A 25,352-nucleotide genomic window follows, 5' to 3' on the forward strand; every position below is an offset into this window, starting at 1 on the left:
GTTGAGATACTCCTGGGCCATTTATACAGGGTCGAATTTGATGCTCTCTGAAAGCTTTTTTTAAAAAACGCGACCTTTAAAATGCCTATTCACGGTCCCGATGCAAAAAGAGAAATTCCACACACCCCCACTCGCCTGCTCCTTCATTCCTGTTTGCATAGCCATTAGCAACCACCCTGAACATAGCTAACGCGCTGCTGTGATTGTGCATGCTTCCTTGAGGGGATTCTTCACGGCGGGGGAAGAACAAACACAAAAGGTTGCGTTAAAGGGGCTCTTAAGAAATGCGAAGCAGGTATGTGCTGGCTTTGCAGTCACTTCCTAAATGTCGGTTCAGCATGAAAAACTCAAAAAATATGTGGGGCAATTCAGCCTGGAACGTGCTGCTAATTACCAAGCATAAATGGCCCTGGTGAGTTGGGGAGGGCAGGGACCTCAGTGGAGTACAATGCCATAGAGTCCACCTTCCAAAGCATCCATTTTCTCCAAGGGACTTGAGATCTGTAATCTGGAGATGACTGGTAATTCCAGGGGATCCCCAGGTCCCTCCTTTAGGCTGGCATCTCTGCTCTCTGACTTGTTCCTTGATGGAACTTGCACCTGAACGCACCTGAACGTACGAGCTTATATCACATTGCCCTTAGGGTGGTGATGCCTTGCCACAGATATGAAAAGCCTCAACTTAGGGGTCTGGTCTGGTCCTCACCAACAACCATCATGTAGTCCCAGCGGTCATGGTCACAGATGTAGAACTGGAGGCCATTCGTGGTCTGGGATCGGACCACCAGTGGGATGTTCTTCTCTATGTTCTCCAACATCCCAACGGTCCAGGCTGCTAAGAACCAAAGCACCAAGAGCAGGATCAAAGCCAGCATCTTCATAACCCGCCCGCTGGTCATGTAAGGGACTCTCTGGGCCGTGCGGGAGAGAAAGACCTTTAAGACCCTGCAGGGCAGGAAAAGAGAGGTGGTCTGAGAGGTTAAGGAACACAGGAAGCTGCCTCCTGAGTCAGATCACTGGCCCCTCAAGGCCAGTATTGCCTACTCTGGCAGGCAGGGTTTCGGGTCCTTCCTATCCACTACCTACTCCTTCTTTTAAAAGCTGGAGATGGCAGGAATTGAACATCTTGCATGCAAACCAGATGTTCTGCCACAGCCCCCCTATAAATGATACAGCCTTGTAACAAATCAGAGCATTTGTCTATAAAGGTCAGAATCAGATTTACTAGTACAGCATATGCCAGTAAAACATTTGATTAATCTATACATGAGATAACAGATTACATAGATTTTAAAAAGACAATACCTGGCTAAAATTCTTGACTAATATTTAAGAAACTAAAATTCACTAAATATTAAAAGAAAAATTAAAAAAATAATAATCTAGCTGCCATGACCCAACTTTAAGCAGCTGACTTTATATGCGACTGCTAATCAGATTTATGAATACGGCGAAGCCACCAAAACACCCATATCAATTACAAAACGGAATTAAAAGATACATCATTCTTAAATAGATAAATAAATTAGCTAAAAACCTCAGATTAAAATAACATTCTCCCTTTTAGGTTTGAGTCTATAAAGGTCAGCATCACCTACTGTAACAGGCAGTACTTGTCCAAGATTTCTGGTTTTTGACATCACCTGAAATTTTTAGCGGGAGATTGAACCTTGATCTTTCCACAAGCAAAGCAGATGCTCTACCACTGAGCCGCAGCCCCAACCCTAAACTATGATCGGATGTAGCTGCCGTATATGGAGTAAGGCTATTGGTCTTTCAAAGTCAGGATTGTCTACTCAGATTGGCAGCGGCTCACCAGGGCCTCTATTAGATGCCTTTCACATTAATGACTATCTGCGCCTTTTAACTGGAGATGCCAGGGATTAAACCTGGGACTGTCTGCATGTAAAGCTGATACTCTACCACTGACCCTTCCCAATTTAGCAGGCTCCCCAAGCATGTGCAGTGAAAGGCAACCCCCTTCTGGCCATACTTCATTCCCAAGGTGGACTATATATATGTAGAGGGCACTGGAAAAAAAAATTCGTGGTTGAGATGTCTAGAGGAAACATCTGTGCCCACACATTCATGCAACACATAATTAATTTCTGGAGGTATTGGCCATGGCGAGTTGTAATGGCTTTTTAAAAAAGGAGGAAAGGTCCATCGGTGGATATTAGCTGTCATGGGCAAGGAGTGCTCCAAGATCAGAAGCAGGGTGCCTTAGAGTACCAGATGCTGGAGATAAAGGAAAGAGATGTTTATCAGCAGGGCTTTTTTTGTGGCAGTGCTCACCAGTACAGAGTACCAGCACCTTTTTTTGGGGGGGGGGGCTCCTAAGTCCTGAGAGGGGAATTTGTAGAAATCAGTGTAACCTTATGTATGAGTACCAGCACCTTTTCTTTTTACAAACTAAGCACAGTCTATTAGCATCTTGCATTCCTGAGGTTTCATCTGCCTTATAGGTGCTTCCACAGGAGATGCTTCCTCCTGTGGAAGTATACTGTGTTTTGGCCTGTGATACAATCTTCTCCAGTTTGATGAACCCATTTTTCCTGTCTGTGGCAAAAACACAGAATTGCGCATAGTACTGATTGGCTGGAACCCATCACTCATTCCATCTCTTTTCTGAAGCATTTCCCCCCCCAGTGCTGTAAATATTAGTTCTTTTTTGTTTTGTTTTGAAGGGAAAGGCTAGGATGAATAGACATTTAATTGAATAAATATACACATGGTGTTCTGATGTTTGAGAATACTAAATAAAAGGTGGATAGCCCATCTGAAGCTAGGGGGAAGGGCAAAATGGACTACGGAATCAGTGTTCGAGTTGCTGGACAGTATGTTTGTCAAATGAGTTCTGAAGACTGTGGGAAACCTGGCTCAGTACACTGGAGAAAAAACTGTCAGAGTCTGGAATTGTATGTATTGCGGTAAAGGTAACGGTAGTCCCCTGTGCAAGCACCAGGTCATTACTGACCCATGGGGTGACGTCACATCATGATGTTTACTAGGCAGACTATGGTTACAGGGTGGTTTGCCATTGCCTTCCCCCGTCGTCTACTTTACCGGTAAAGTGTAGACAACTGGGGAAGGCAATGGCAAACCACCCTGTAACCATAGTTTATCTAGTAAACGTCGGGTTGTGACGTCACCCCATGGGTCAGGAATGATCTGGTGCTTGCACAGGGGACTACCTTTACCTTTAATGTTATAGCGCTGATGTACCATATTCTACAGGATATATCTCTGGTCACTGCCGGCGTCAATATGCTGGTCTAAATGGGCTTTTGATCTGGATCATTCTTACACAATTTTAATTGTCCCCCTAACCCCCTTCCTGATATTCTTACCTGTACAGTTTGAGAGTAATCGTTCCGTACACAGTGGCAAAACCCAACATACGCACCCAGCGCAGGACAATGCAGCGAAAGATGCTCGGTTTGAAGTAGAGGATGAACACCTGCAGGAAAAGAGAGGCCAGGAAAAGAAGGTAATTGGTGCATCTCTTATCTTCTCCCCCTAAAAATGATATTAATCTGCATGCATATATTTAAAAAACATCTGGTGTTGCAGCCTGGCCCCTTTCCACGAGAAAACAGCAGGAAAGGCACAGTTGCACCTTTCCCAGCAGGGGAGTGGAAGATTGCATAAGGCGATTTTCTCGGCTGTCCCGGTGACCCAAAATTTACATCAGTGCTCTGTCCCGGTCGTTTCCTCCAGAGCATCCCCAGTCATGAATAACTGGGTTGTGTCAAGCCATCTGGCTAGCTTTCTGCCTTTGAACTGGGTCTAGCTGGATTCCCTCGGGACCTTCACAGGCACAGCACAACGGTAACCTCTATTCCCTGTGGATAGTCCCCAGAACATGATATTCAGGTTTTATAAAGCCTCTGAATAGGAAGGTTTGCTTCTCATTACCAGGTCTAATAAGCATCGGAAGAGCAGGGCTGTGTGTTTTCCATTCAGCACAGAAATTAGCTCTGGGTATAGGGTTGGATCCAGCCAGCTTTTTCACTCAGCCTCTCCAAATTCTCCTCCTAGCTATGGCCCTGGTCCCACATGGCTTTTGTCCCATCCCAGCATAGCCTTTTTTGGCAGTCAAAGGAGAGCCTTCCTTCTCTTGTCACCAGCAGAAAAACTGGTTGGATTGAACCCATAGAATCCAACCTTTTTGGAAGGCGGGCTTTATTATTATTTCGCAGAGCCTTGGCAACTTTCCATAAGGCTGCAAAAACAGAACCTAATGTATGTAGGCAACATCTCAGGAGGGGGGAAAGCTGAGCAGGATTTCTTGAGCCCAGGACATGGGCTTCAGTGATCTATGCACATGGGCAGCTCTCTGCTCCTCCTGATGACAAGCAGAAGCAAATTATGCCAAATAAGCCCAATGATATGCAACTTGGCAATATTTGCATAATTTGAACAAAGTCACACAGCTCTGAATTTTTTTTTGGGGGGGGCAGCCTCTGAGTAACTGTTTCCTTGTTCCTCTGTGGTTTTAGTGCAGGGGTGGGGAACCTCAGGCCCGGGGGCCGTATGCGGCCCCTGAGGACATTTTATGTGGCCCTCCGGAGCTCCGGGGCCCTGCTGCAGAGGTGGGGTGCAGGGCGGCCCTCCCAGAGGGTGTTCCTGGCTTACAGTGGCGCTGCGGCGCCCTTTGGACCTCCTCTCGCTGTTGGCTGTTGAGCAGCGAGAGGGAGGGGGAAAGAGGCTGGCGGCTCCCGGCGGCAGAGCATGCATGCAGGAGCCGATCGGGCTTTGTGGGGGAGCCCTTTTGTGGACTCTGGGGAGGAGAGGGCATGGAGACTGGGGCCCGGTCGCATGGGGCCAGCGTGCGCGGTTGTGTGTGTGTGCGGGGGGGGGAGGCTTTTCTCTCTTTTCTTCCTCTTTTTCTGTCACTCTTTCTCCTTTCTCTCCCTCTTTCTCCCTCTTTTTCTGTCTCTTTCTTTGTCTCCCTCCATCCTTTTCTTTGTCTCCCTCCATCCTTTTCTTTGTCTCCCTTCGTCCTTTTCTTTCTTTCTCCCTCTCTCTCCATTTCTTTCTCCCTTTCTCCCTCCCTTTTCTTCTTTCTCTGTTTTCCTTCCTCCCTTGCCGATCGACTGTGGGCTGCGCCCCCCTGGCACCTCGTTTGCTCGGGCCCACTGCTGGCTGCCCTTCCGCCTGGGAGGGGGGAGTGGGGGCACCCTGCAGGCCTTCTCTGTGTGGCCTCCCCTGGGGTTGCCAACCTCCAGGTGGTGGCTGGAGACCTGGCGACCCTAGCCTCTTCCCCCCCACACTGGGAGATCTACACTTGGTATGGCCCCTGAATGATGTCATAGATGTGCAAATGGCCCTTGGCAGGAAAAAGGTTCCCCACCCCTGTTTTAGTGAGTCAATTGCAGTGCTTCCCTAAGGTTTCTTGGGGGCCCTAGGTGAATGATGACTTGGATACCCTCCCTGCATTTAACATATAAACACATGCATAATGAAAAATCAACTGGCTCATTCCAAAGGCAGCAATCCTAAGCATACTTACCTGGGAGTAAGCATACTTACCCTTTGAACACAGTGCAACTTTTTAGGCATACTAGAGATGTGTAAGAGGAATATCTGTCGGTCAGTCGGTCTCTCTCTTTTCCCCCTACAACCAGGACCTCTGGGGCTGCCGCCCTATTTGCACTGCTTCCTCAGACACAACCCCCCTTGGCAATTTTCCTCTTGGCCAATGCAGTGACGGATCGATTGGATCGCCCACCTGTCTTGGCTCTGAATTTAGCTGGGTTGGCATTGCATGCATTTTTCTTTATTTTTGCAAGCTTTGTTAGGCTTTTATTATATTTATTATTATAGAAGTTCATCGTTGTTATTGTTTTGAATCAGGGGTACCATCCCCTGCAGTGGAGGGATCCCCATGATGCCAGCTGCAGCGCCACATCACTTCCGGTAAAAAACCAGAAGTGGCAGGTCCAGGAATCACCAGAAACTCTATGGTAAAACCACAGAGTTTCTGGTGATATACCACATTACTTCCAGATTTTTTTACCAGAAGTGATGTGACGCCACAGCTGGCATTGCGATGCCCCCATATCCCCGCCCACAGCTCTCCTGCCTGTTGCCAGCCCTACTTGACAACCCTAGCAAGATTTTGCCAAGATATTTTCTAGCTGTAACCAATTTCTATCCAATTTAGATGAAATTCTCAGATATTTGTCCCATCGCCCAATAAATCTTTCCTGCCAAATTGTAGACAGATAGGAGTAAGGATCCCAGTTTTACAGGCAGTTAAACGCAAACCACATGGCAATTAAAGGAAACTAAACACAGGCAAACAAATGGCGTTTGTTGTTCCCATTCATTTATGTTATCTGATGGTTGCAGGTGAATGGTTCTCCCCCTCCCCACTTCATTTGTTTGGAAACTAGTGTTTACCCCTATTGTGCAACACATTTATTTACTCTCTTCTTGGGAACCCCTGAAGCAGTTCTGGTTTAACCGCAGCGAAAACATTACGGTACAATTATGGTACAATCCAGATACTCACAGGAAAGTAGAGAAGAAGTGAGCCAAAGAGTATCGTCTCTAGAAGAATAACACCTGAAGCCCGAATCCTCTAGGAAAATAGAGATAAATGTGAAATGGGGTGCAACCCAAGATAGTGATATGTAAGAGGCAAATGGGAGAGCAGTGGTGAACATGCCCTCAAGCCGGGGACCATGAACATTGTAACCAGTGTGGTGTAGTGGTTAAGAGTGGTGGACTCTAATGGGTTTGATTCCCCACTACTCCACTTGAAACCTCCTGGGTGACCTTGGGCCGGTCTCAGTTCTCTCAGAACTCTCTCAGCCCCACCTACCTCACAAGATGCCTGTCGAGGGGAGGGGAAGGCGATTGTAAGCCGCGTTGAGAGCGAGGCGACTTCTGGCAGTCGGAAACAGCATGCATAATCAAAACTTTTATACAGATATTGTGACATAAACACATAAGCTTTTTTTGACAAGGTTTCGCGGTTTTTCCTTGTTTGACTTATTGCTTCCTCAGAAGTCTGTTGCTTTAAATTTCACAGGAGAATCTTAAACTTTGTTTTACATAGAAAACAGGAGTAAGAATGAGTAAGACTTCAAAAGCAGCTAAGATTCTCCTGTGAAATTTAAAGCAACAGACTTCTGTGGAGGCAATATGTAATGGGGTTAACCATTAATGAATGTATATAAAATAGACTCATATTTGTCCAGTGGTATTGGTTCTATTGATTTATGTTCAGGTACCACTCCGTGGACTGCCAAAAAAAAAACAAATCAGTGGGTTATAGATCAAATAAAGCCTGAACTGACCCTAGAAGCTAAAATGACTAAACTGAGGCTATCGTATTTTGGTCACGTCATGAGACGACAAGAGTCACTGGAAAAGACAGTCATGCTAGGAAAAGTTGAGGGCAGCAGGAAAAGAGGAAGACCCAACAAGAGATGGACTAACTCAATAAAGGAAGCCACAGCCCTCAATTTGCAAGACCTGAGCAGGGCTGTCAAAGACAGGACATTTTGGAGGACTTTGATTCACAGGGTTGCCATGAGTCGGAAGGGACTTGACGGCACTTAACACACACATACCACTCCCCTCTTTATATACTGGTAGTGTATACATTGGTGGGGAAATACATCTATAACCACCTGGAGGTTGGCAACCCTCCATCACCTACTCCCTGCTTCATTTAACTGGAGATGGCAGGGATTGAACCTGGGACCTTCAGCATGCCAGGCAAGTTCTGTACCATTAAGCCACAGCCCCGTTACCTTGCTCTTCCTGAAGTGGTAGGAGACCAGCATGCTGAGGAAGACGGCCAGCATGCAGAAGGCCTGGAACGCCAGGATGGCGGCCCGCAGCGACCAGTCTTCTTTGATCAAACAGGGCATGTCGTCAATGCAGGTGGTGCATCCCTCCTGACAGGGGCGGCACTCCAGCAAATTCCCAGTATCCACCGTCCCGTACTGGCCTGCATACTGGGACGAGCTTTTGCCTGGGTGAAGAGGGGAATTTGGATCAGCCATATATTTAAAAAGCGGTTGCCGACGCCTGAAAATGCAGAATGAATTGCACAAGATGAGCGAGTACGAAGGAGAGGGGAAAGGATTTCTTTCTTCGTTCTTGCGCCCGATCATGGAATTGGCTCGCCATCCGACCGATTTAGTTGCCGACCCCTGACATGAAGAAGAACCCGGGAAAATGAAGCTATTATTTATTTAGACAGCTGACGTCCTTGAATAAGGCAGTTTTTAGGGGGCAGCCACTGTGCAGCACGGCCTTGAGGCTATATCCAACCAGCTTTTCTGCCGCTGAAAAAAGGAACAACGGGTCTCCTCTGACCACCTAAAAAAGGCTCTGCTGGGGATCACCGCACCAAAGACCACATGGGACAGAGGCTGCAGCAAGGAGGGGAATTTAGCAAGAGGAAGGGAAAAAAGCTGGCTGAATCCGAGCCTTGGCACTCAATGCTACTGGCTTAGGGTTGCCAGGTCCTTCTTTGTAACCAGCAGGATGTTTTGGGGGCGGAGCCTGAGGAGGGCGGGGTTTGGGGAGCGGAGGGACCTCAATGCCATAGAGTCCAATTGCCAAAGCGGCCATTTTCTCCAGGTGAACTGATCTCTATCGGCTGGAGAGAAGAAGAAAGAAGAAGAAGAAGAGTTGGTTTTTATATGCCGACTTTCTCTACCACTTAAGGGAGACTCAAACCGGCTTACAACCACCTTCCCTTCTCCTCCCCACAACAGACACCCTGTGAGGTAGGTGAGGCTGAGAGAGCTCTAACAAAACTGTAACTTGCCCAAGGTCACCCAGCTGGCTTTGTGTGTAGTAGTGGGGAAATCAACCTGGTTCACCAGATTAGCCTCCGCCGCTCATATGGAGGAGTGGGGAATCAAACCCGGTTCTCCAGATCAGACTCCACCGCTCCAACCACCGCTCTTAACCACTACACTACGCTGTAATAGCAGGAGATCTCCAGCTAGTACCTAGAGGTTGGGAAAGAAATGATCAATGCAGTTATGTAGTCACTGTATATATTTTTTGCACCCAAGATATATAACTGCATTGATAATTTGTGCTGTTGCTGTTTCTTTCCCATATTATACAGCACAGAGCCTTTTTTCTTCCAGTACCTAGAGGTTGGTAGCCCTACACCGGCTCCTTTTCTTCAGATTCCAAAACGTAGGTTGTAGGACAGTGTCAGACTTCAGTACCTCGTTGCATTTCAGCAATAGTAAACTTCACTCCAGACGTTACAGAAAGTTTAATTAAGAAAGCAAACTGGTTCAGTAGGTCTATACAAACTTAAGGTCAGAATACAGATGGGGGAAATACTGGTCATCTTTATAGGGAACATACCATACAATAGATTACATCAATGGTAGGACATGAAAGGGTGAGGTGCAGCAGAGTTGTTTTGAATATGAAAGGATACAAGGTGACAACAAGGGAGTGTTCGCCCGTGATTGCCCACTACTAAACCTCCTGGTGAAATGGACTAGCAAACGACCGAGCGATCTCTCGGGCTCCCAGGCATTGTTCCGCGGCGCCAGAGATCTCACAGCGGATCTCTATTGAAACGCTAATGCCGGGCGAGCAAAGGAATGAGAACGGGGGTGGGTGGGAAGGAGACGGGGCTTGCTTATCCGTGGCCCGACTGGATGCCCTCGCGGACAGACAGGACTTCCCAGCCTTGTTGAGCCTGTGAGCACCTTTGGGATTCTGACACAGCATGGTGGGCGCAGCCGCAAAATTGCTGCCGCAGGAGCAGGGTTGCCAGGTCCCCCCTGGCTACCAGTGGGGGATGGAGCGGTGGGGTTGCCAGATCCAGGTTGGGAAATTCCTGGAGATTTTAGGATGGAGCCTAGGGAGGACAGGGACCTCAGTGGGGTCCAATGTCATACAGTCTCCCTTCCAAAGCATCAATTCTTTCCAACGGAATTGATCTCTGTAGACTGGAGAGGAGCTAGGATTGCCAGGTCCCTCTTCACCACCAGCAGAACATTTTAGGGGCAGAGCCTGAGGAGGGAGGGGTTTGGGGAGGGACATCAATGCCATAGAGTCCAATTGCCAAAGCGGCCATTTTCTGCAGGTGAACTGAACTCTATCGGGTGGAGATCAGTTGTAATACCAGAAGATCTCCAGCTACCACCTTGGATATTTGTACAGAGGTGTCTTTTTTCCTCCACCACCTGGAGGTTGGCAACCCTAGAGAGGAAGGACTTCAGTGCCATAGAGTCCAATTGCCAAAGTGGCCATTTTCTCCAGATGAACTGATCTCTATCGGCTGGAGATCAATTGTAATAGCAGGAGATCTCCAGCTAGTACCTGGACGTTGGCAACCCTAAGATGAACTGTAATTCCGGGGGATCCTCAGGTCCCACCTGGAGGGTGGCACCCCTACGCAGAAGGTGGAGCCAGCTACAAAAAATGGCTGCTGCAGATTACCTTCCGTCACACAGTGAAGATCATTGTGCTGTCCTGGAGCTGCTGCCAAAGCAACATTTGTGAAAATCTGCACAGCCTATCAGTTCTCCAATGGCCAATGATAAGCCTGGCTTGGCAGAGGCCCCACCTGGCCCTGCCCACTTGCTAAAAACACTTGGCGGACACCAGGAAAAGTATTGGCAAGCGCCATGATGCCCCTGGGCACCGCACTGGGGATCCCTGTTGTAGGAGATACTGCAAGAAAGCTGGATAATGCTGCTACTTACCGGACCAGCCATTGCTGGACGAGGAGAAGGGCCTGCTTAGCCGGTAGAAACCCGGTTTACAGGGGCAAAGGTATCTTCCAAGGATGAAGCCCTCGTTTTCCTGCGGGATGCACTAAAAGGAGGAAAGGAGATTTATGTTAACCCTTTCTTCTGTTCAGATATGTGGCTAGAAATGGCACAGTAGAGCCCATTTCAAATGCCTGTACTGCAGAGTACTGTTCTGCGCTTTGCTTTCAGAATGACAACTCCTGTGATTTTTTAAAGCAGGGGTGGGGAACGTCAGGCCCGGGGGCCGTTTAAGGCCCGCGAAATCATTTGGTCTGGCGCTTCGTGGGTCCTGGCAGATCTGTAGCTCAGAAGGATCTAAGACTGGCGATCCGCCCCCTCCCGCGGACAGGAATAGCCTCTATTCAAGGCGGATGTGAGTTTGGGGAATCTGGGGTTGGTCATCTGGGGGCTGCCTGCTTGGGGCTTGGTTGGCTGATTTTTAAGTTGATAATTTTGTATGGCCCGCGAATGATGTTATAAATATCCAAATGGCCCTTGGCGGAAAAAGGTTCCCCACCCCTGTCTTAAAGGCTAATACATTTATTGCAGCCCATGCCAGTTTTTAAGATGCATGTGTGTCAGGGCTGTTTCTCAACAGTTGAACGCGCATGAAGCTGCCTTATACAGAACTAGTCCATCAAGGTCAGTATTGTCTTCGTAAACTGACAGTGGCTGTCCAGAGTCTCAGGCAGAGAAAGGTCTGGTCCTTAGGGTTGCCGACCTCCAGGTGGTGGCTGGAGATCTCCCGCTATTACAACTGTTCTTCAGGCAACAGAAATAGGGTTGCCAGTCTCCAGGTACTAGCTGGAGATCTCCTGATATTACAACTGATCTCCAGTTGATAAAGATCAGTGCACCTGGAGAAAATGGCCACTTTGGCAATTGGACTCTATGGCATTGAAGTCCCTCCCCTCCCCAAACTCCACCCTCCTCAGTCTCTGCCCCAAAAACCTCCCGTCAGTGGCGAAGAGGGACATGGCAACCCTATGATAGAAATCAGTTCCCCTGGAGAAAATGGCTGCTTTGGCAATTGGACTCTATGGTATTGAAGTCCCTCCCCTCTCCAAAACCTGCTCTCCTCAGACTTCACCCCAAAAATCTCCAGGTATTTCCCAACCTGGAGCTGGCAACCGTACGGAGTGGGCTTGTCAGCTCTGTAGGAAGTGTGGTGAGAGACTGGTACTTCCCCAGGCTCAAACTGGAACACAGCCATGAAATGTAGTATATTGTCAACATACAAAGGAAATCTGATATTGACTGTTATTAAAAGCACGTTAAATAATTCATACTTTCTTTTCAGTTTGGAATAATTAAGAGCATGTTCCAGGTGGAAGATGAAAAGCCCGATACTATCCTGCTTAGGGGCCTAGTAAGGGCATCAGTTAGGGTTCCTAACCTCCAGGTTGTGGCTGGAGATATCCCACTATTACAACTGATTTCCAGGTGACAGAAATCAGTTTACCTAGAGAAAACAGCCACTTTGGAAGGTGGACTCTGGCATTATACACCATTGAAATCTCTTCCCTCCACAAATCCCACCCTCCTCAGGCTCCACCCCCACCCCCCAGTTCTCCAGGTATTTCCCAACCCGGAGCTGTCAACCCTAGCAGCAGTCCAGGCAAAGTAATATTTTCCTTGCAGGCCTCATTGGCTCTGTCTTTGTAACCTAATACATTCAGCCACTGAATACTGATAGCAGGAGAAGAACACCTGTGACTCTGGGCTGATCGCAGGAAGTTAATCTTTCTATGGGAGCTTCAAGGGATTTACAGGAGCTTTCCAGGATGGAACTTGCACTTTGGGGAATGGTCTTCAACTTTGCTTTCTGTAGTGTCCAATGGATACCATGGAAAAATGCCCTTCACCCTAGAATTCACCCCAGTAATTAAACCATTGGGAATGCGTCTACAAGATGGACCCATTGGGAATGCATCTACAATGGAACCATTGGGAATGTGTCTACAAGATGGACCCATTGGGAATGCGTCTACAAGATGGAGCCAATGGGAATGCTTCTACAAGATGGAGCCACTGAGAATGCATCTACAAAATGGAACCATTGGGAATGTGTCTACAAGATGGAACCACATGGGAATGCATATACAAGATGAAGCCATTGGGAATGCGTCTACAAGATGGAGCCACTGAGAATGCATCAACAAAATGGAACCATTGGGAATGAGTCTACAAGATGGAACCACTGGGAATGCTTCTACAAGATGGAACCATTGGGAATGCATATACAAGATGGAGCCATTGGGAATGCTTCTACAAGATGGAGCCAACCAACCCAGTTCACTAGATTAGCCTCTGCTGCTCATGTGGAGGAGTGGGGAATCAAACCCGGTTCTCCAGATCAGAGTCCACCACTTCAAACCACCACTCTTAACCACTACACCACGCTGGCTCTCTAAGCAGCTGGGGGGCTGGAGTATTATAAGCACAGCCTCCTCCCATACTCCCTAGCTCACCAAATAGGGTCCTCTTCTCCAGGGTTGCTTTCCATGCCCCCCACCTGCAGAGGTGAAGCAGGTGGCAACCAGAAACAGGGCTTTTTCGGTGGTGGCACCTTGCCTTGGGGAGGCCCCCTCCCTTGAGGCTTGCCTGATACCCACCTTACTGTCCTTTAGGCACCGCACCAAAGTGTCTTTTCTTACCCAGACTTTTAATTGAGGGGTTCCATGTTTTTAAGCTGCTTCTAGCCTGCAGGTTGGAGGCTGGGCTCCTTTTTTGTTTTATGGATATCGTTTTAAGCTGCTGGACGTTGTATTATGCTATTGTTATTATTATTTGCCCCTGGCTTGATTTTAATGCTTTTGGGTATCACTGACAACTTTTGCACAGTTGTTTTTTATGATGTTCTATCGCGTTTTTTATTTTGCAAGCGGCCTGGAACAGGTCTCTGGAAAGTCAGCATATCCGTTTTCTAAATAAATTAATAAATACTGAATGCTGGCGTCTAAAATTATGGGCCACAAGAATCAATCTGTTAGAAACCTTTGGGGTTTTTAAAAAAGTGCCAATATTAACTAGGCAGCAGATTTTTTTAAATTGCGAATCTTAAAAAAAAAATACAAATGCTCTTTAAAATGGTGAGTAACAGATTCCATCTCAGAAGCTTCATGCTGCCTCCTACCTTACCCAGCAGGGAATGCTTCTAAGACGCAAATAGTTTTTTCCCCTGAACTATTGTTTTATGCATGTGCAAATTTCAACACTTGGGTTTATCGATTAAAACTCGCACAGTGATTCAGATAAGATTTCTTGAAACATTCCGATGGCCCAGTTTGTAATATATGAACCTGCCTTAGGCTGACTCAGACTATCATCCCTCCTAGTTGGTAGTAATTCCAGAGGGTTAGTTGTATTGCAGGAGCCCCGTGGCTCAGAGTGGTAAGCTGCAGTATTGCAGTCCAAGCTCTGCCTATGACCTGAGTTCGATCCTGATGGAAGTCGGTTTCAGACAGCTGGCTCAAGGTTGACTCAGCCTTCTATCCTTCCGAGGTCGGTAAAATGAGTACCCAGCTTGCTGGGGGTAGAGGAAAGACTACTGGGGAAGGCACTGGCAAACCACCCCGTAAAAAAAAAGTCTGCCTAGGAAACGTTGGGATGTGACGTCACCCCATGGGTCAGGAATGCCCCGGTGCTTGCACAGGGGACCTTTACCTTTTTAGTTGTATTGCTGTTAAACAGAAGTCCGGTGGCACATTGAAGACTAACAAAATTTATTCAAACAGAAGCTCTTGTGAGTCACAGCTCAGTCATCAGGTGCTCTGGAGCAGACATCCGTAGCAGATATTTAAGATGATATCTGTTTGTATTTGTGTGATAAATTCCGTGAGAATTATTCCAGAGGGATAACCATGATTGGCAGTGGCTCTCAGGCACAGAAAGGATTTTCCTAGCACCTGCTTCCGGAGATCTTGGAGTTGGTGATGCCAGGATTGACCCTAGAGTCTTCTGCAGGGAAGGCGGGGGCTCTACCAGTGTCCCATGGCCCCACCCCTATATGGCAGAACACATCAAGCTGCCTTTACCAAGTCAGACCGTTGGCCTATCAATAGGGTTGCCAACCTCCAGGTTCTAGCTGGAGATTTCCCACTTTTACAACTGATCTCCAGCTGATAGAGATCAGTTCACCTGGAGAAAATGGCCGCTTTGTCAATTGGGCTCTATGGCACTGAAGTCCCTCCCCTCCCCAAACCCCGACCTCCTCAGGCTCAGCCCAGAAAATCTCCAGGTAATTCCCAACCCAGAGCTGTTTTTTGTGGCAGAGCCTGAGGAGGGGAGGGTTTGGGGAGAGGAGGGACTTCAATGCCATAGAGTCCAATTGCCAAAGCAGCCATTTTCTCCAGGGGAACTGATCTCTGTCGGCTGGAGATCAGTTGTAATAGCAGGAGATCTCCAGCTAGTACCTGGAGGTTGGATACCCTACCTGCAGAGTCTTTCTTAGTGGTCTCCCTTGCAAGTATGACCCTGCTTAGCTTCTGAGATCTGATGAGATCGGGCTATACCATGCCGCTTTCTGTCCCCACATCCCCCACTACTTGATCTTTTTAATTTAGGGTTGCCAACCTCCAGGTAGTAGCTGGAGATCTCCTGCTATTCCAACTGATCTCTAGCCGATAGAGATCTGTTCACCTGGAGAAAATGGCCGCTTTGGCAATTGGGCTCTATAGCACGGAAGTCCCTCCCCTCCCCAAACCCCGCTCTCCTCAGTCTCTGCCCCAAAAACCTCCCGCCCGTGGCGAAGCTGGACCTGGCAACCCTCTTTTAGTTAGAGATGCAGGAACCTGAACCGGAGTTTTTCTGCCTGCAAAGCCGATGCTCCATCACTGAGCCGTGGCCCTTCACCAAACAGATTCTGAAATGTGAGCCCCAGTTCAGATTAAGTGCTGAAGATAGCCCAAACGGTGAGGACAGACTTAAAAGATCCACTTTCACACAGCCCAAATAATGCACTTTCAATCCACTTTGAAGGTGGATTTTACTGTGTGAACTGGCAAAATCCTCTTGCAAATGATCGTTAAGGTGTACTGAAAGTGGATCGAAAGTGCATTATTTGGGCTGTGTGAAAGTGCCCCAAGTCTTCTTGGTCCAACCTTAACCTTTCACTGGACAAGCGCCCAGCAGTGTCTTCCTTCTAAGGCCCTTTTCTGCCTGCCACGGTTCCTTCTTGCCACCCGCGTGTTCTTTTTCTGGACACCAGTGGTTAAACACTGAAGTATTATCAAGGCCGAATGTTGGACGGCCAAATCCCCCTTCTCCTAAAACCTAAATGGATCGCTAATGCCGCAAAGCGCGCTAATCCCTCGAGAAGCGACTCCTGCCAAGAGGACAGCAAATGTGACCAACAAAATGAGCAGCCGCCGCTAAGCTGACTGGGAGTTCAGTGCCAAAGGGCCTAGAGACGCCTCCATCCCACCCCCCAAAAAAACCCTTACGTCAGATGCGGAGCAGAGGGAACAAGAATGAAAGTTGGAGGGGTTTAAGCAGAGGTGAACCATGACAGTCAAGGACAGGCAGGCTTCAGAGGCACAGAAAGCAGAGAACAGAAGTGTGGGATGGAGGTCGGGTTGCCAACCTCCAGGTACTAAGCACAGGAGCGATACAACAATGTAGTTGGAAAACAATATTTCTTCTGAACTATCTTGAAAATACATACATCAGTGACTATTGGACTTTACTATTATAGATATAGGATCTTGTTAGACCCATTGTTTTTGCATTGTTGTTGCTTACTATGTGTAACTTTTCCAATAGTATCTTTTTGCATTTTGTAATTACATTGTTGTGTCGCTCCTGTGCTTATTTCCTAGCTACATAGTATCAGTGGTGTCTCTTTTTTCTACTGTAATCTGCAGGTACTAGCTGGAGATCTCCTGCTATTACAATGGTTCTCCATCTGAAAGAGATCAGTTCCCCTGGAGAAAATGGCCACTTTGGCCATTGGACTCTATGGCATTGAAGTCCCTCCCCTTCCAAACCCTGCCCTCCTCAGGCTCCGCCCCAAAAATCTCCCGCCGGTGGCGAAGGGGGACCTGGCAGCCCTAGACGGAGGCAGGAGGAAGTGTGTGTGTGTGGGGACCTATTCACGAGTAAAAATGAATTTCAGACAGACTCAAAACTTGTCAAAACCAAAGCGTGACTTTTTGCTCTTGAAACGTCCGTTTTTGCAGGATACTGACAGTGCAATCCTATGCAGTTATTCCAGTAGGGTTGCCAACCTCCATGCACTATTACAACTGATCTCCAGCTGACAGAGATCAGTTCCCCTGGAGAAAAGGCCGCCATTGGACTCTATGGCCATTGGACTCTATGGCATTGAAGTCCCTCCCCTCCCTAAACCCTGCCCTCCTCAGGCTCCGCCCCAAAATCTCCAGGTATTTCCCAACTCAGAGGAGCTGGCGACCTTATTCAAATACCTCATCCCCCAAACCCCACACTCTGGGAGGATCGTGGCAAAAGCACCTTAGTTAGTAGAGGATGGTGACGATTACGCCTCTGTGTGTCTGAGCTGAACACATTTTCTCCCTTTTGGTCAGAATAATTTCTGTCCTACACACTCAGTCAATAGCTGGTTCTCAAGGCCCCCTGTCCACTAGTGTTGCCAGCTATGGTTTGGGAAATACCTGGAGACTTTTGGGGCGGAGCCTGAGGAGGGCGGGGTTTGGGGAGGGGAGGGGAGGGACCTGAATGTAGGGTTGCCAACCTCCAGGTAATGAGGGCAGCACGAGGCTCAAAATAACTTCAAAATACAAATAAGCCTTAGCCAATTTAAAGAAATATTTCATTCATCAAACAATCTAAAGAACAAACAAAGGAACCTCTTAACACATATTTCTCTCTTTAAGAGGTTCCTTAGTTTGTTTGTTCTTTACTTTGTTTGATGAATGAAATATTTCTTTAAATTGGTTAAGGTTTATCTGTATTTTGAAGTTATTTTGAGCCTCGTGCTGCCCTCATCTCCAGTCTATACTATATCAGCACAGGTTATTTTTTTCCTGAGAGAACCTCCAGGTAATAGCAGAAGATCTCCTGTTATTACAACTGATCTCCAGCCGATAGAGATCAGTTCCCCTGGAGAAAATGGCCACTTTGGCCATTGGACTCTATGGCATTGAAGTCCCTCCCCTCCCCAAACCCCACCCTCCTCAGGCCCCACCCTCAAAATCTCCCACCCGTGGCGAAGAGGGACCTGGCAACCCTACCTGAATGCCGTAGAGTCCAATTGCCAAAGCGGCCATTTTCTCCAGGAGAACTGATCTCTATCGGCTGGAGAGCAGTCATAACAGCGGGAGATCGCCCTGGAGGTTGGCAACCCTACTGTCCACTCTCCCCTCCATCTCCCCTCCTTCCTCATGTCTGCCCTAGCTTGTCTTTTTCAGTTGCTTGGCAAAACCACCACGCACGTTGATAGCACATTAAGGAAAAGAAGTGCCGTGGTATCATAATCATTCTTAATTACTGCCAGGGAACAAGGGTATGTGATAATTGTGTTAAAGTTGATGCTGGCTCACGAAATCTTCGGACGCAAATCCAGTCATTTTTAAAAGTGTCACAAGGCTCTTTGTTAGTGTGCGTACATGGAAGGAGACGAGGCCCGTAGCCACCAGGGAGCATTTATGGGGCAATGTGCCCTTAAAAAGGTGACATTCCCCCCTCTCTAAATATCCAGCTTTCATCCAAAATAGAGGTCTATTGCAGGGTCCCCACCCTTTTGGAGCCTGTGGACACCTTTGGAATTCTAACGCAGGATGGTGGGCGGAAGCACAAAAGGGCTACCGAAGAAGGTGGAGCCCAAGGTAGGGTTGCCAGGTCCTTCTTCGCCACCAGCGGGAGGTTTTTGGGGCGAAGCCTGAGGAAGGTGGGGTTTGGGGAAGGGAGGGACTTCAATGCCATAAAGTCCAACTGCCAAAGTGGCCATTTTCTCCAGGTGAACTGATCTCTGTTGGCTGGAGATCAGTTGTAATAGCAGGAGATCTCCAGCTATTACCTGGAGGTTGGCAACCCTAGCCCAAGGGCAGGGGAGAAGGGTGGTACTTTATAAAATATACTAGGGAAAAGGAGTGAGAGAGAATAAAATGCACAATGTGGTGGAAGAGGAAGAAGAAGTTACTGGTGGGAGGTTTGCTACCAGTGGGAGATTTCTGGGGCGGAGCCTGAGGATGGTGGGGTTTGGGGAGGGGAAGGACTTCAATGCCATTGGGTCCAATTGCCAAAGCGGCCATTTTCTCCAGGTGAACTGATCTCTATCAGCTGGAGATCGGTTATAATAGCAGGAGATCTCCAGCTAGTACCTGGAGGTTAACAACCTAAACAACAGCACCAAGACTCACACTATAGAGCAGAATTTTACTGACTTAAAGAAAGTTAAACACTGAAACCCAAGGATAAGTATACAAATATCATTGTACAAAAACGAACATAATTAGGCTACATCACCGTAAAAGATATGATTTCTCAAGCAAAGTCCAAACAATAAGGAAAACAATCTGAAGAGGTTACGTCACCCCAAGAATCCACCGGACACCGATCCAAAGCGAATGTCCAACAAAATGAAAAACCGGTGACTGCGTAGAGGCAGTGTCACTCTACAAAAAGTCCACGAGTCGATTAATCACAGTAGTCCAAGCAAAAGTAAAATGACGAGACGACACTTCTAGATTAGTAGTCGTTTCGCCAGAATTGCTTCTTCAGTCAGTCTTGCTTTAGATTAGGGCAATCTTGCCTCAATATAGATGGCCCATCGAGCTCTCCTGCCTGTATCCAGCACCGGTTTATCGTTCTTTGCTACAGTACCTGGAGGTTGGCAACCCTACATAGAGTCTGCCATTCAAAGCGGCCACTTTCTCCAGGGGAACTGATCTCTGGTCATCTGGAGATCACTTGTAATTCCAGGAGTACTCCAGCCCCCACCTTGACATTGGCAATGCTGCTTCTACATAGTGCCAAAAATTTTCAGAGCAGAACCCCCTGGGTCTAAAAGGAAGTACCTTGAGAGACAGATTGTGGGAGGCTGTTCCGGACATAGCTGGCAGAAGGCACAGAGGCAGAAACAGGAAAAAATAAGGCAAAAGAGTCCAAGCGTGGATGAGCTTATGTGAAATGAAGAGAGCAAGAAGGAAAGGAGAAGGAGGATGCCCTCGGGGAGAGAAAACCGAAAGAAATCTGCAAGGGTTCCCTTCTTTTTTCGTGTAATGCACTGGCTCGAATATCAGACTAGGATCTGGGAGAATCCAAAAACCCAGAACACACACCACACAATGTTTTTGTTCGTTTTTGCTGTCAAGTCACAGCTGACTTATGGTGACCTTGTAGGGTTTTCAAGGAGGAGGTGGTTTGCCATTGCTTGCCTCCGTGTCATGACCCCAGTGTTACTTGGAGGTTGCCCATCCAAATACTAGCCAGGGTCAGGGCAGAGAGTGCGTGACTGTCCCAAGGTCACCCAGCGAGCTTCCATGGCTCAAGTGGGGATTTGAACCTGAGTTTTCCTGGTCCCAGTGTGACACCTTAACCATTTCACTACACTGGTGCCTCTCCTTTTATTAAAGGTGAAGGTAGTCCAAGCACCAGGTCATTACTGACCCATGGGGTGATGTCACATCCCGACGTTTACTAGGCAGACTACACTTTACCCCCAGAAAGCTCATTTGACCGACCTTGGAGGGATGGAAGGCTGAGTCAACCTTGAGCCGGCTACCTGAAACCAACTTCCGTTGGGACTGAACTCAGGTCGTGAGCAGAGCTTGGACTGCAGTACTGCAGCATTACCACTCTGCGCCATGGGGCTCTTTTATTAGGACCAACCAAATGCATAACAGTGTCCAAGCTTTCGAGTTTTCCGAAACTCTCAGGTCTTTTGTGCATGGCTGTTTCACTCGCTGTCACCCCTCTAATGGCGTGGGGTCTTTGTTTTGACTATACATGTGATTTCCGGCCATCAGAGGTCGCCTCGCTCTCCCCTTGCATCCCCCCCCCCGTTTTCAGAGACCTGTTTTATCTCGAACTTGAAAACATGGACTAAAACGCAGGGAAACGGAGGGGGAACGTGAGGTGACCTGACGGTCGGAAACGACACGCATAGTCAAAGCAAAGACCCAACGTCATCGGAGGGGTGACGGTGAGTGGAGCAGCCATTCATAAAAGACCTCAGTTGGGACAGGTGTTATTAAAAAAAACTAAAAAGGAAAAGGAAGAAGCTTCAGGACATGATGCTGGGAGGGGCCGTGGCTCAATGGTAGAGCATTTGCTTGGCATGCAGAAGGTCCCAGGTTCAGTCCCCGGCATCTCCAGTTAAAGGGACTGGGCAAGCAGGTGATGTGAAAGACCCCTGCCTGAGACCCTGGAGAGCAGCTGCCGGTCTGAGCAGACAATACTGACTTTGATGGACCAAGGGTCTGATTCAATATAAGGCAGCTTCATGTGTGTTCGTGTGTTCATGTGCTGTGAAATCCTGATGTAACCTGGCTTGTGGTTTCAGTGTCAGATGCAGAGAGGATGCTGGTATCCAGTGCCACCCTGCTTCATTATGAGCAAGAGGCAATAACATGGTTACATTCCTAGGGTTGCCAGCTCTGGGTTGGGAAATACTTGGAGATTTTGTGGGTGGAACCTGAAGAGAGCCGGGGTTGGGGAGGGGAGAGACTTCAATGGAGTATAGTGCCATAAAGTCTACCTTCCAAAGCGAAGTTCCCATTTTCTTTGGGGGAACTGATCTCTGTTGCCTGGAGATTAGTTTGTAATAGCGGGAGATCTCCAGCTATTGCCTAAAGGTTGGCAACCCTATTACATTCCACAGAAAACGCCGAGATCCTGGTAGAATGGGGTTCAAATCTCCACTCTGCTGTGAAGATTGCCTGGTAATCCTTGAGGGCCACTTACACACTCTAAGCCTGCCTAACCCACCTCACAGGGTTGTTGTGAGGATTTAAAGAAATTGAATCCCACGTATGTCTTTCAGAGCCGTTTGGAGAACAGCGGAATGAAAATGTTACTAGATAGATTTTTAGTCTTCTAAAAAAAAAACCCGATGCACCTGGGAATGAGGATATTTAAAGGGCTCCTATGGTTCAAAAGAAAGCCGTCATTTCACCCACATAAGGATCAGCAGGTGTCCCCTGGCATTCACCCAGCATGAGAAAAGGAGGATGTAACAGAAATTAGGACCAAAGATAGATGCAGCCTCTTAATTAGCTACATTGGCTGTTCTTTTTCCCTTTTGTTTTTAAGAAAAGCCACATTAAAAGAGGAAGCATTCGAAAGAGAATTTGCAGAACTCTGTGGTTTTAAGGCAGCAGTGAGATCTCATTTGCAGCCAAAACCGAGACGTTCTTATGTGGACAACTGGCACATGCAGTTCCCTGTCAAGGGATGACCACTACCTTAGATGGCCAACATGGCGTAGTGGTTAAGAGCGGTGGTTTGGAGCGGTGGACTCTGATCTGGAGAACCGGGTTTGATTCCCCACTCCTCCACATGAGCAGCTGAGGCTAATCTGCTGAACCAGGTTTGATTCCCCACTCCTACACACAAAGCCAGCTGGGTGAGTGACCTTGGGCTAATCACAGCTCTTTCAGAACTCTCTCAGCCCCACCTACCTCACAAGGTGTCTGTTGTGGGGAGAGGAAGGGAAGGAGATTGTAAGCTGGTTTGAGTCTCCCTTAAGTGGTAGAGAAAGTCAGCATAAAAAAACCCAGCTCTTCTTCTTTTAAAAAGGGGTTAACAGAGCGAGAGAGGTCAACAGTGAAATCCCAAGCAGTTTTTTACACCTTTCTAAGGCCTTTTATGCATGGCTGTTTCCCTCACAGTCAGTCACCCCGCCGATGACTTTGGGTCTTGGTTTTGATCATGCATGCCATTTCCCCCAAATCTCCCAACCCAGAGCTGGCAACCCTATATATCCCTCTTCTCCCAAGATTTTGGGGGTGGAGCCTGAGGAGGGCAGAGTTTAGGGGGGGGAGAGCCTTCAATGAGATATAATGTCATAGAGTCCACCTTCCGAAGCAGCCATTTTCTCCAGGTGAACTGATCTCTGTCGCCTGGAGATCAGTTGTAATAGCAGGAGATCTCCAGACACCATTTGGAGGTTGGCAACCTTCTGTACAAACATGTAAAATGTGTGTATTGCCCCTGTTCAAACAGTGTGGTGGCGATGAGTACTTGGATGGTGTATGCGATGAGTACTTGGATGGTGTAGACGCTGCATTTGTGAGGCTCTTGTTATGCGTGGATGTAATGCGTGTAAAGGGCTCAGGTCTAATTGAGGGCTGATACAAAGAGGGCGGATACTGCAATGTTTGCCAACGGAAGTTTGCTTAGGTTTGTTTACTCCTTCCCGATCTTTTAACCTAATTAATGTTTTGTGTAAATACCATTGTTCTCTAGAGCAATTAGGGATTTGGCTTTTTGCAAACGATCCCCAGGCTTGTGCAAACTTGATGTACGTTTCCTTTCAGAGGCAGAACCTCTGCAATTCCTAACACTGGCAATTTTGTCTAAATCATTAGTTTCAGCTCTAGTACGTTGCGTCTGCTGTTTTCAGAATGTGCCTTGTGCTAAAAAAGAACCACAATTCTGTACCATGAAAGGTAAAGCGTGCACATTAGACAAAGGCTTCTTGTGCACAATTTATTCTGTGGCTGCAACTCATGGGGAAGGGGCACAAAACCCTGATTTGCCCCCCCCCCAACTATAGGAAATCCTGCAGATACACTATGCTTCATCTTCAGAGATTAACTGAGGTATTTTCAATATGTTTTCAGGTCTAAATTTTTAGCCACAAGAACTAGAAAGCTAAGTTTTAATTTTTAAAAACAACAAAATGGAATGCTCTGCCCAGTATCAAATTCTGTCGTTCTACAATATTCCCGCATCTATTGAAGGAGCCCCTGGCTTTTTAAAATCTTTGCATCTTATCGAAGAGTCCCCAATAGGGTTGCCAACCTCCAGGTACTAGCTGGAGATCTCCTGCTATTACAACTGATCTTCAGCCGATAGAGATCAGTTCACCTGGAGAAAATGGCCGCTTTGGCCATTGGACTCTATGGCATTGAAGTCCCTCTTTCCAAACCCCTCCCTCCTCATTCTACGCCCCAAAAACCTCCCACCGATGGTGAAGAGGAACCTGGCAACCTTACCCCTACTCCATGCCCAGAAGATGGCCAAGATGCCCTCCCTCTCATGATCTGCCTAAGGTCATAGAATCAGCATTGCTGACAGATGGCTTTCTAGACTCTGCGTAAAAACCTCCAGGGAAGGAGAGTTTATCACCTCCTGAGGAAGCCTGTTCCACTGAGGAATCGCCCTAACTGTTAGAAAATTCTTCCTAATGTCTAGACGGAAACTCTTTTCATAAAATTTCAACACGTTGGTTCTGCTCCGACCTAGGGCAACAGAAAACAATTCAGCACCATCTTCTATATGACAGCTCTTCAAGTACTTGAAGATAGTTATCATATCCCCTCCTCTTCAGGCTAAACATACACAGCTCCTTCAACCTTTCCCCATAGGGCTTGGTCTCTAGATGCAAAAATGCAAACCAATGCTTTATGCCAATATTCTAAGGCTGCTGACTTCACCCTGAGCTTAGAAACTGTGCTTCTTCATCCCTGCTTTCTTGAGCCTGCTGGCCTATGTGCTTGGGGGACCTCCCCTGGTGGTTTCTGTTGGAGGGCACCAGATTTGTAGCATCAAGCACAGCCATCTCCAAAAGCAGGGAGCAATAAACTAACCGGGCGCTGCCTATTACAGGCTGTGCCGGATGCCCATAATGAAACACACTCAATAAAAGGTGCTTAAATGCAGATTTGCACATTAAAACCCTGCTGTGCTGGGAAGGTACAGAGCAGCTGAAGAAGGCAGATGGGTCAGCAGAGAGGGGAGGGGAACGATACACGGATGCTGGAAGCAAAGGAGAAACGAGACGCAGGAGGGATGCCAGGAAGGAGAGCGGGGAAGGAGAGCATGGATGCTGGCTGCCAATAAAAAGGGGGGGGGAGAGCCCAGAAGGGCTGTTTCTGTTGCGGCAAAGGATGTCACAGAACAGCAAAATAAGCAAGGATTCTCAGAAAGGTTTGTCAAACAATAAACCTTGGGAAGCCTGACCTGGATGGCCCAGGCTAGCCTGATCTCGTCAGATCTCAGAAGCTAAGCAGGGTCAGCCCTGGTTAGTATTTGGATGGGAGACCACCAAGGAATACCAGGGTTGCTGTGCAGAGGAAGGCACTGGCAAACCACCTCTGTTAGTCTCTGGCCATGAAAACCCCAAAAGGGGTCGCCATAAGTCGGCTGCGACTTGAAGGCATTTCACACACACACAAACCTCGGGAAGAGCCAGCGTGGTGTAGTGGTTAAGAGCAGGGGGACTCTCAACTGGAGAGCCAGGTTCGATTCCCAGTTCCTCCACATGAAGCCTGCTGGGTGACCTTGGGCCAGTCACAGTTCTCTCCAAACTCTCTCAGCCCATGCATAAGAACATAAGAAAAGCCCTGCTGGATCAGACCAAGGCCCATCAAGTCCAGCAGTCTGTTCACACAGTGGCCAACCATGGGCCTCTAGGAAGCCCCCAAACAAGACGATTGCAGCAGCATT

At 47.8% G+C, this 25,352-nt stretch overlaps 1 protein-coding gene across 1 annotated transcript in view; it reads right to left on the reverse strand.

Annotated features, from left to right (window-relative positions):
* The window catches only part of GPR179 (G protein-coupled receptor 179), a 55,023-nt gene that overhangs the window by 15,595 nt on the left and 14,076 nt on the right, over positions 1 to 25,352 (reverse strand). The window contains exons 3-7 of the mRNA XM_056863849.1: positions 10,713 to 10,824; positions 7,770 to 7,993; positions 6,521 to 6,589; positions 3,351 to 3,460; positions 707 to 945 (exon numbers count right to left, since the gene is read on the reverse strand). Of these exons, the coding sequence (XP_056719827.1) occupies positions 707 to 945; positions 3,351 to 3,460; positions 6,521 to 6,589; positions 7,770 to 7,993; positions 10,713 to 10,824 (754 nt within the window). The remainder of the gene's footprint in view (positions 1 to 706; positions 946 to 3,350; positions 3,461 to 6,520; positions 6,590 to 7,769; positions 7,994 to 10,712; positions 10,825 to 25,352) is intronic.

This window comes from Euleptes europaea, chromosome 18, assembly GCF_029931775.1.
Source record: "Euleptes europaea isolate rEulEur1 chromosome 18, rEulEur1.hap1, whole genome shotgun sequence".
In the NCBI taxonomy this organism is placed as follows: Eukaryota; Metazoa; Chordata; class Lepidosauria; order Squamata; family Sphaerodactylidae; genus Euleptes; species Euleptes europaea.